Source organism: Crocuta crocuta, unplaced genomic scaffold (genome assembly GCF_008692635.1).
Source record: "Crocuta crocuta isolate KB4526 unplaced genomic scaffold, BGI_CrCroc_1.0 scaffold943, whole genome shotgun sequence".
NCBI lineage: Eukaryota > Metazoa > Chordata > Mammalia > Carnivora > Hyaenidae > Crocuta > Crocuta crocuta.
In genome coordinates this window covers 299,848-311,354 of record NW_027528208.1, presented here as the reverse complement: position 1 = coordinate 311,354, position 11,507 = coordinate 299,848, and the positions used below count along the sequence as shown (strand labels likewise).

General features: G+C 47.9%; 1 protein-coding gene across 1 annotated transcript; it reads right to left on the bottom strand.

Annotated features, from left to right (window-relative positions):
• Nucleotides 1-6,476: 6,476 nt before the first annotated feature.
• RBM3 (RNA binding motif protein 3) lies at nt 6,477-8,688 on the bottom strand. The gene is made up of 5 exons (XM_077752946.1): nt 8,570-8,688; nt 7,821-7,926; nt 7,613-7,724; nt 7,082-7,167; nt 6,477-6,762 (listed from the first exon to the last, which is right to left on the bottom strand). Exons 1-4 carry the CDS (start codon nt 8,588-8,590, stop codon nt 7,107-7,109), a joined length of 300 nt encoding a protein of 99 aa, XP_077609072.1. The 5' UTR covers nt 8,591-8,688; the 3' UTR covers nt 6,477-6,762; nt 7,082-7,106.
• Between the last annotated feature and the right edge of the window lie 2,819 nt (nt 8,689-11,507).

The following is an 11,507-nucleotide window of genomic DNA, read 5'->3' as shown; positions in this document are numbered from 1 at the left end:
CAGCCCTCAGCCGTCGTCTGCTCAGACCCTCATCGTGCCTCAACCCCCCTGAGAAAAGCCCAAAGTCCTCCCGTGGCCCAGTGAGGCCTTCCATTCTCCCACCTCATCTCCTGCCACTGACACCCTCGCCCCCCCTGCTGCCGCCACACTGGCCTTCCTGCTGTTCCTCACACACAGCCACCCGGCTCCCACCTCAGGGCCTTTGCACGTGTTTGCTTTTCCTTCTGCCTGTAACTTGCCTCTCTCTGATGTCAACGCAAGGCAGTCTGGTGGATTTGCCCAGTAAAGAAACAAGCCCTCATTCGATTCAGATGTTTGTTGGACCGCAAAAGCAGGAAGGGTCACAGATGCCAGCCTGTGTCCCACATGCTGGCTAACACCAAAATGAAAGGGGCCAGATTATTGTAGCGTGGACGGCAGGACACTTGTCACCAGGGAGCTGATTCCATGCTAAGCAGGTTCGACAGCCATGAAGTCAGGGGAGGGAAGGGACAGAAAGCCTCCTACCTGACCAGAACCTTAAGTGACGCCAGCCAGCTTCCTTGGACATGGAGCTGAGCGAGAAACGGCCTTATTGCCACTCCTCACGAGCCTCCCGTGCTCTGTGTTCCAAGACCTCTTAAACACACACTGTTCTCACAGTGTGTTCTGCCAGCCTAGATCAGCCGGCCTATGTGGCCTACGTGGAGACGTGCCAGGCAGCCGGAGCACCATGGTGGAACCATCCCTCTACACCAGACATCCTCCTTGCTGGCGCTGCCCCTCTCCCTTCAAGTCTCTGATGGAAGGCCACCTCCTGAGCAGCCTTTACCGAACACCTTGCAAAAAATAGCACTTCCCCCCAACTCTCCACACCCCTGCTTTATTTTATTTTTAAAAACATTTTAATGTTTTTTTACAAAAAATTATTTGTGTGTGTGTGTGTGAGAGAGAGAGAGAGAAAGACAGGCAGGCAGACAGCACGAGCAGGGGAGGGTCAGAAAGAGAGGGAGACACAGAATCCGAAACAGGCTCCAGGCTCTGAGCTGGCTCTCAGCACAGAGCCTGACGCGGGGCTCGAACCCACGAACCGTGAGATGACCTGAGCTGAAGTCAGCTGCTTTAACCAACTGAGCCACCTGGCGCCCCTCCCCTGCTTTATTTTAATTCTTGCCACTCCCTAACTCAGGTTACACGCGGACTTATTACTTGATTGTCTTTAGACCCCCACCATTACAGGATCCCTGAGGGAAGGAAATGTTATATCCGTTGCTCTGTCCCTATTATCTGTCATATGTAACACACGCTAACATTTATTGACCACATCTAACTACCACTGTTCTAGGTGCTTCCCATGTCTTAACTCATTTAATGGGCTACGTTTATTATCCCCATTTTATAGGGCAGGAGAGTTTTTTTAAGTTTATTCATTTATTATTTCTGAGAGAGAGAGATTGAGAGAGATTGAGAGAAAGCACTCACAAGCAGGGGAGGGGCAGAGAGAGACACACACAGAATCCAAAGCCGGCTCCAGGCTCGAGCTGTCAGCACAGAGCCTGATGCGGGGCTCGAACTCCCGAACCATGAGATCATGCCTTGAGCCGAAGTCTGACACTTAACCGACTGAGCCTCCCAGGTGCCACGAGGCCAGGAGAGAGGTTTTAAGAGGTCTTGGGTATGGAGGTTGGAAGGCAGGACCTCTAGGGTTGGGCAAAGGGGCAGTCCTACCCGGAAAAGCCACAGAGGTCCTGAGATCTGTGATTGAGGTGTGGGAGCAGGATGGGGTTCTAGGGCCAGTATCTGGAAAACACTGCCTGATATGAAGAAAGGGGAGCTAGTAGGGCGAGAGGGACAGAGAGAATCCCAAGCAGGCTCCGCACTGACAGCACAGGCACAGGGCTCAAATCTTACAAACTGACTTGCACTCTCTCTCCCTCTGAAAGTAAATAAACTTAAAGTAGGAAACACCAGGAACTCTGTACATTTCACTCATTCGACCTTTCTTCCACTACACAGACAAATGGGCAGACTGGACTCCAATGAAGAAAAATATACCTCTTACTATGGATTATAATCATAAAGGTTAAAATAGAGACTGCAAATTGTAGGTTCAGACAACTATTAAGAACTTTAAAAAGTAAAGGACATTTTCAAAGGGGAGTTTTATTTAAAGAAAATTTAAGGGCACCTGCGTGGCTCAGTCAGTTGAGTGGCCAAATTTGGCTCAGTTCATGATCTCACGGTTCGTGGTTTCGAGCCCTGTGTCGGGCTCTGTGCTGACAGCTCAGAGCCTGGAGCCTGCTTCAGAAATCTGTGCCTCCCTCTCTATCTGCCCTTCCCCTGCTCATGCTCTGTCTCTCTCTCTCCCAAAAATAAAATAAAAATATTTTTAAGAGATTAAAAAAAAAGGTTTAAAGGTTAAAAAATTTAGCTCAACACTGTACTAAGAATGTTTCCACAGAATGCCAGTTTTTTTTTAAAAAAAAAACTCTTTTTTTAACAATTGAGAAACCTTGACTTTCTTTGTGTATTCACTGTATGTCAAGGCCATGCAATAGGATCTAGGGTAGCTGTCCAGAATCAAACTTTTCTGCAGTGTATTGTACACATATTCACACTAATTGGAAAAAATAAAGGTTATGAGAAGCTCTGGGGCACTAGGCTGACTCAGTCAGAAGAGCATGAGACTCATGACCTTGGAATCATGAATTTGAGCTCCACATTGGGTGTAGAGATTACTTAAAAAATAAACTTTATTTTTTTAAATGTTTTTTTTTTTTATTTATTTCTAGAAGAGAGAGAGAGAGACAGCGTGAGCAGGGGAGGGTCAGAGAGAGAGGGAGTCACAGACTCTGAAACAGGCTCCAGGCTCTGAGCTGGCAGTCAGCACAGAGCCCAACGCGGGGCTCGAACCCACGAACCGCGAGATCATGACCTAAGCGAAAGTCGGACGCTTAACCGACTAAGCCACCCAGGTGCCCCCAAAATACACTTTTTTAAAAAAGAAAAAGATTATGGGGCACCTGGGTGGCTCATTCAGTTAGGCATCTGATTTGGCTCAAGTCATGATCTCACGGTTTGTAAGTTTGAGCCCCACATCAGATTCTCTGCTGTCAGCACGGAACCCACTTCAGATCCTCTATCCCCCTCTCTTTCTGCCCCTCCCCTGCTGGTTCTCTATCTCTCTCACAATAAACAAACTTGGGGGAAAAAAAGATTAAGAAAAGCTCCAAGTCAGGTCTTATACCAAATTTGAGAACAACAAAACTGCTTCTAGTTTCTCAGATCCCAGGGCACACTCAGAAAGATAAAGGATCACTGCCTCTATGTTAGCCTGGGGAGGGATTGCCGGGAGCCGCACCGGCCTCTCTGGATGGCAGTCACAGCAAGGAAATGGAAGCGTTTGCACAGCTCCTGCCATGAGAAATGAAAACTTGGTATTTCCTTCTGCTACTACTGGCTCATGTTGGATATAAGCCTGCTGGTATTGACCAGGCCTCACAATATTCCATATCAGACCCATATTCTGAATACAGATACCTCATAAGGAAAAGCATATTCCTGCCTTTACAAAAGAGATTTTAGATGAAAGCTCTGTGGGTGATTGTCAAAAGGCTCTTCCTATGGGCCTTGCAGACCCAAGACTTACATAATACAGGGGGTTAAGAGCACAAGAGTTACAACTGAGCCTGGCCCCAAGACAAAGAGCCTATTTTGGGGTTTAGGGCAGAACATTGTTAGNACAGGCTCCAGGCTCTGAGCTGGCAGTCAGCACAGAGCCCGACGCGGGGCTCGAACCCACGAACCGCGAGATCATGACCCAAGCGAAAGTCGGACGCTTAACCGACTAAGCCACCCAGGTGCCCCACTGTAGGTTTTCCTTGATAAGCAGAGTAGTAAACACTGGCTACTGATCATTACCCTATATGCCTTTTTATGTCCCTGTCCCTTTAGTATTCACAGCGACATATTTTGAAAAGCCGTTTGGGGAAAAGCCTGGGTGGCTCAGTCGATAAAAAGAGTCTGACCTCGGCTCAGGTCATGATCTCACAGTTCGGGAGTTTGAGCCTCATATCAGACTGACAGCTTGGACCCTGGAGCCTGCTTCAGATTCCGTCTCCTCTCTGCCCATTCCCCACTTGCACTGTCTCTCTCTCTCTAAAAACAAACAAACAAACATTTTTTTAAACTAAAAAGAAAAGCCTTTTCAAGGTTTCCTACACCCAGGGCACCTGGGTGGCTCAGTTGGTGAAGCGTCCGACTCCTGGTTTTGGCTCAGGTCATGATTTCATGGTTTGTGAATTTGAGCCCTGTGTCGGGCTGTGCTGACAGCTTGGAGCCTGCTTGGGATTCTCTCTCTCTCTCTCTCTCTCTCTCTGCCCCTCCCCTGCTCTCAAACAAAGTTTCCTACACCCCCAAGTCCAGGAGTGCATGGGGCATAGGTGTGGGTATCAGTAATCTGCCATGTTCTAAAATGTCCATGCAGTGGACATTATCATTTCCCGTTTTACACATGTTGAGCCTAAGGCAGAGAAACTTAAACTGTGAAGCAGGATCTCTAAACAGCTTTTAGCCCAGGTGGAGTGGGAAGGGCAGGGCCTTGGATTTATTTTTGAAGGGGGCGGCGGCAGAGTGTCTATAATAGAGGTTTGTATCCATGTTTGGGGTACAGGCAAGATCCAAGGCTTGAAATATTTGCAGGCCAGGGACTTGGTCTTCACGGGCCTTGGGATAGAGGCACCTCTGCGTGGGAGTTTCTGGTCTTTGTGGGTTCCTGAAGAACTTGCACACTAGAGAAATTCGGATTAGACTGAAAGCAGAGGGACTGACAGGCATTTCAAAGGGGCTCTGTGTCCCATTATCTACGAATTTGATCAGCAATTACAGCGAGAAAACCAACGGGAGTCCTTAAGCCCTTTTCTTTAGAGCAAATAACAGCAAGAGACTGGGCTGGGTTACAAGGCACCTTGTATTTTAAGTAAGCCCTACGCCCAATGTGGGCCTTGAACTCAACCCCAGGGTCGAGTCACATGCTCTACTGACTGGAGCCAGCCAGGCACCCCTGCAAGGCACCTTCTAACATCAGAAAAGCAGAGCAGGTCGACCAAGTTGTTAATAAAGCTCTGGTCTTTGTTGGCTTCAGTTAGATCACTGTCGCAGCTTTGTGGTAGGTTATGGGATCCTGTATCAGGAGACATCAAGGGCGAGGACACTTTACTTCCGGACAGGCAGGGAGCAGAGGTGCCACCCCCCCCTGCCATGGCCTACCTACAAGGCAGTAATGGTGCTCTTCTTGCCAGCCCTGACTGCCTTAGCTCTCAGGCCAAATACCCAATACCCAAGCAGTGGTGGTAGCCACAGTGCCTTCACCTGCGCCTGGCTGAGTGGACCAGACAGCTCTAAGTTTCCCGGTCTCCATCCACCTGCTAAAGTAGATTCAGGGCTGCTTGGATTTGTGAAATGGTCCTTGGGGCCTGGGATCAGGAGGGCTTTGACAGAGCACCATTGTGAATCCTTGTGAACGAGAGCTTTGCTAACTGTTCTCATTGACTGTATATGCCGATTAAATGTACTTAACTCGGGGGCCTGGGAGTCTCAGTTAAGTGACTCTTGATTTCAGCTCAGCTCACAATCTGTTTGTGAGATGGGAGCCCCACTTTGGGCTTTGCGCGATGGTGCAGAGACTGCCTGGAATTCTCTTCCTCTCCCCCCCTGCTTATGCTTTCTCTCAAAATAAACAAGAGAAAATGTGAAATGCTCAGGAAGATGAGGCGACAGTTCAAATAGCTGGAGAACAGAAGAGCCTGGGGTTTGAATCCTGGAATCTGAATCCAGAGTCTGGACTCTTAGAATCTTTTGTAATCAGAATCCTTCCAGGTTTCCCAGACCAAGGCATGTTTAGTCTACCTCCATCTCCCAACATTTCAAAGAAACTAACTGGAAATACTATTTATGCCAAGGTTTAACTTCATCTGATGTTTTAATTCTCAGGACAATCCTGTGAGGAGGGCACCCACCTGATGCTCAGAGAAGCTATGGAGATTCAAACCCAAGCAGTCTGATTCCCAAGCTGACAGTATTCAAATCAATGGGATGAGGAGGTCATATCAGGGACCCAAACCCCACAGTTCATGTAATATATACCCCAACCAAACTCTGAAACCTTCGTGGTAAAAACTTTAGTTTGAAAATTAGGTTGAACAAAGAAAAAAGCACTATCAGTCTGTTTTCACATTTCAACTTTTTAATCAGCTCCGTGAAGGGCATCCTAAATGCTAAGTGAAACACAACAGAATATTTTTCTTCCAGTATTAAAGAAAAGGACATTCACAAGTTCTAAGAAACTTCTGTGTATCAGGGTGGTGACCTTGAATAAAAAACAAAATTAAAAAAACAAACAAACAAACCCCAAAACCACCTCTAATCACATTATTGCAGCTGCATTAGAAATTGGTTCCTAACCATGATAAACATTGTACACATTAGGCTTTTAANATTTTTTGCCATAACCAGTAATCCTGAGAGCCCAAGCTAAAAAACTGGTAAAAGGAAAAATACCCAGAGACTCCACACACGTCCCAAGATTTGTCTTTAAATGGGAGAAAAACTTTAAAAGACATATGAACTTTCTAAAAGGTCTTTGTAACAAGGTACCTTGGGAGCTCAATTCAAAAAGAGAAGTTGATGTACTAAAACAGATTTTTCAGTGCGGCTCCAAAAATCTTTCTAAATACAGCCATTTGGAACGATGATCCTGGATCAGAAGTTTTATTCCTTGTGTATCTGAGAACAGTAAGAAGGGGAAGAATTGTAATGCTGGGAAGGCACAGGCAAACATGCTCACCTCCCACGGCTGACAAGGACTGCTGAAGGCTGGACAACAGCAATACTGCTTCCTCTCCTCCACGCCCAGCAAGTGTAGATTACAGGGGAGACAGGTCTTTAAGACACGCACCTCCTCCCCCCCATCAGACTGGCCCTGACAGGCACCTGAGAACAAAGGAGGCCTAGGAAAGGTGTCAGGTGGGACAGTGAAGAATGTGCAGGCAGAAGGGGAATGGGACGAACATGACAGGGCTCAGTGGCAACATAGAAGCCTCACCTACATTAGGTGCACATGCCTCATCTCAGTTGTCGTAATTGTCTCTGTAATTTCCTCCTGAGTAGCGGTCATAATAACCGCCCTGGCTTCTGGGAAAAAGCACATGTCATAGTGTTAACAGGAATGTATCATGTACACCTTAATATTAAAAATCATACATATTAACATACCCTGTGCTTTTAAAAATGTACTATAACACGCACTTCAGTACATAAAATGGGATATAATCAAGCACGTGAATGTCATACGGAAATAACGTAATTACGTAGTATATTTACACACAGCACAAATGCAATGTAGCCAACTAACACATGATAAACATGCTATCTACCATATCATACCTACACCACTTTACAATTAAGGCATTATAGAGAACTCATAACGTATTAAGTTTCATATTTATACTTCCACTACATTTTGTATTAAAAAATGCTAGTAACACCAAAAGGAAATATGTATGAACTCTCAGGCAGCTGAACTCTTAAGAAGGAAGCAGCGCCACCAGAGTACCCCAATCCCTTGGCTACTCACCTGCCACCATAGTCTCTGGTCCTTCCATATCCATATCCATATCCATACCCATACCCATATCCTCCAGGCCGACTGTCATATCTGCCACTCCCGTAGCCGTGGTCCCCACCACCTACAGCAGATTAAGTAAAAGTTAAAAGACAGTTGTCCAGGCACGGGTCACTAACAAGTGGCTCCCTCCCATACCCAAACTTACCACTGCACCTACCTCTAGAGTAGCCGCGACCACGCCCATGGGCCCCAAAGGCACCCCCTCTAGCTCCCCTGGCCGACTTGCCCGCGTGATCCACACGGATCTGGCGACCATCCAGAGACTAGGTGTGGGGAGACACAAGGAGGATGGATTGGTGGTCAGACAGGACAGTGGTAAGGGAAGAATGGGTAGGGCAGGTGGGCAGAAGAGCCCAGAAACTCCTGCTGGGCACCAGGTTCTGGGTGCCATGTTCCAGAACAAGCTCCTTTGACCACAATGGCTTTATCAGGAGCTATAGAACCCCACAAAATGACCTGAATCCACCGGGTTCCCCTTGCTACTACTTACATCTTGACCGAACTCAGGCTGAGTTCTCCTCCCCACTCCTATAAGCTGCCCCACTATTAGGGCTAGACAGACACCTCTCTTGGTTTGAGACTTCAGAGTCCATCCCAGAAGACTCACGAGGTCCTCTCCGGGCCAGGCCCGCAGGTCTGCAGACTCTACTACCTAAGCCCAGGGCAGGTCAACCATCCACAGGTGGCTTCTCGGCCTCATGCAGGACCAGTCGTCGCCTCCCAGGCAGCCCGGCTCTGTCTGCCGCTGCCCTCCACCCCCTAGAACAGAAGGCAGTCACGCTCCTGTGAGTGGGCACTGCGGGGTTTGGTGGCCGCGTTGCCCCTAGCAGACACAGAAGGAAAAACAGAAAGAATGGTGGAAGTGGCGGATGGGGGCAGGGCCCCTATGCAGGCAGGAGGCCTCACCTCTCCATTCATGGCTCTCATGGCATCTGAGGCATGCTCTGGGTTGGTGAAGATGATGAAACCAAAATCCCAGGATCGCTGAGTCTCCCGGTCCTTGACAACGACCACTGGCGAAAGGAGAGAGAATGGGGATAAGTAATGGAAATCACAAAAGACTGTGGGGTAGAGAATGAACCTCCCCCACCAATCCTCAACTGAAAACTACAGGGTTCTCGTAAAACTCCACCTTAGGCCTAGGAACAGGAAAAGGCATTATGTGAAAGCCCAGAGTCCCAATTTTACTCCTTACGTTTCTCCAAACGCAAGGCACCCAAGACTTTCACGAACACCCCACTCATCATGCATCTGGCCCATGTCTCACCTTCAGANGAGGATGGAGGGGAAGATGAAAAAGTGTTGGAGAAACCGCGGACGTGAGAAGGAGAAAAAAATTGGGCGTAAGAAACGACGAGAAGAAGAAGAGGAGCAATAGAAAGTAGACACAGCAAACGAGGCAACTAAGAAGAGAACAAAAAGACAAACAGAAAAGGCGGGAATATGCGGTGCTGGGTCAGCCAAGCTGCCATTTGCGGGCCTCATTCGCGCATGCCCAGACCACCCTCCACTACCACGCCCGTCATTTTGTGCCGCCGCGCAGGCCCAGAACACCCTCGCGTTCCCTCTGTGCCCGCAGAACAGGATGGCGGNGGACGTCTCCAACCCCAACCAGCATTCCTCGCACTCGGATAGGGCACACCAGCCTCCCACCAACAGCAAAGTTTCACCCCTAAGCACGGGACCCGCCCGCCCACCGGAAAAGCCCCAGCCTACGTGTCAGAAGTCGCTGCTCTCCCCACTCGTGCACTCGCTCCTGGCCGGCGCGGCGCACAGCAGCGCGGAGAGGAGCAGTCAGCCCGCAAGGCATGCACTGCTTACCTGCAAGTTAAGCGATAGGAGCAGAAAAGACAGCTACCACCGACGAGAAGAGAGACTGTCAAGAATGCCGCGCGGGAAGGCGCTTGATAAAGCCTAAGTAGAGAGTACGTCACGGAACGCCCCCCTCCCCGCGCACAAGCGTGCATACTCATTGGGTGAAGCCAGCAAGGGGGGTTCGGGGGCGTGGAGATGGGTGGGAGGAAGGTACGGCACAGCAAACGGACCAATATTCTCAGCACGCTTCGGGGCTTGGAAGCTAGCTTTGTGTGATTGATGCCCCTGGGTTCCGCATCCTTCACTGGCCCAGCCGTCTCCATCCCTTAGGCGCACGGACCTTTTCGCCCTTATACCCATTTCAGTCTGTGACATCACCCTCGCTATCCTTGACCTTATTTCTCCCGTTGGTTCGGACATATTCCTGCCTTCTCAGTCGTATTCCTGAAGGCCCCTGACAACAGTTACTGTCCTCTGATAACTTCCTTCACCTCCCAGTCCTCTCATATACATGAAGGGCCTGATGTATTTTCCTCCACTGTCCCTGCCATCCTAACCCTTCACAGTCCTTAACGTCAGACCCTGCGTTAACCCTTCACAGTCCTTAACGTCAGACCCTGCGTTTTCTCAGTGCCTAATCCTGATCCCTATGTTTACTTCTCTGTACCCAACATCTAGCCGCCTGTCATGAGGTCCTTTTACCTGGTGTCTTTCTTTCTCATTTCTGACTTCATCCCTCCTCCTTCTCTGACAGCTTCCTGAAGCCAGTCTCTTGTTTTCCCTGCCAGTAAGTAGACTGCCTGAGAGGACTTCTACAAAACGGGATGCTCCAATCTTCTGAGGGAATAAATCCCAGTTCACAGAAACATTTTTGCTATCACTCAGAGTTCCCGAACCCTTGATCCGCAGAGAGGACTTTCACAGTACACAGTGAACTTATCCAAAGCAAGGAGTGGCTGAGCTCACTACTCGAGATTTGGTCTTGTCCGGCCTTCTTGATGTGTCTGAGCTCCACATCAAGGAGGACTGGGTCAGTCTGATCTCGGAAACGCAAATTTCTTATCCATAGAATGAACCTGTCCGGCCTTCTATGGGTCAGCCCTCCCAACACAGACTAGATTTGTTAACTTTCAGATTACAGTATGGTATGCACCCACAAAATGGACTTGTGGATTTTGCCATATCCAGACCTCCTATGCCCAGGATGGATATGAATAGATTTCACATTGTCCACGTACATAATGGCTTTAGATAGCCCTCAGAGAATCTGAGCCCTCATGCAAAAAAGAAGTACTTGTTTGCCTCTTAAAGTGTCTGATCTCTGATCATTTTCTTACAGTTCATGACACATTTTCATTGTTGTTCCATGTAAAGCCCCTCATTTTATTTATTCTTTTAATCCTGCACCCAACTGTTGATCTCTTACTCCCACAGGTAATCATTTTATTGGACTTAAAGTGTATCTCTTTCAACTTTTCTTTCCTAATAAAAGTATTGAAAGTTATAGGTTTCTCTTATTAACTGATTTTGCTGTGTGCGACAAGTTTTTTGTGTAGTGTTTATATTATTTAGTTGTGAACATTTCTTTTTTTAACATTTTATTTATTTAAGTAAGCTCTATGCCCAATGTGGGGCTTGAACTCTCAATGCCAAGATCAAGAGTTGGATGCTCTACTGACTGAGCCAGCCAGGTGCCCCTGGTTGTAGTTTCTTCCTCCCTTCCTTCCTTCCTTCCTTCCCTTTTTTTTTTTTTGAGAGAGAAAGAGTATGTGGGCATGTGGGGGATGGGGAGGGGCAGAGGGAGGGAAAGAATCTTAAGCAACCTCCATGACTAGTGCAGAGCCTCATGAGGGCTCCATCTCACAACTGTGAGATCATGACCTGAGCTGAAATCCAGAGTCAGATGATTAACTAAGCCACTCAGGAGCCCCTGTAAATATTTCTAAAGTTTCTTTATGGTTTCTTCTTTCATCCAAGGGTTATTTAATAACATTAGTTTTCAAAACTGTGGGCTTTTTTTTTTTTTTTT

Bases quoted from the DNA above. Each gene is read 5' to 3' on its own strand.
- RBM3 (XM_077752946.1), bottom strand. From the start codon at position 8,590: ATGAGAGCCATGAATGGAGAG. The intron at 7,927-8,569 runs GTGAGGCCTCCT...CCCCACACCTAG, and splicing joins TGAGAGCCATGAATGGAGAG to TCTCTGGATGGTCGCCAGAT. The intron at 7,725-7,820 runs GTAGGTGCAGTG...AATCTGCTGTAG, and splicing joins TGGTCGCGGCTACTCTAGAG to GTGGTGGGGACCACGGCTAC.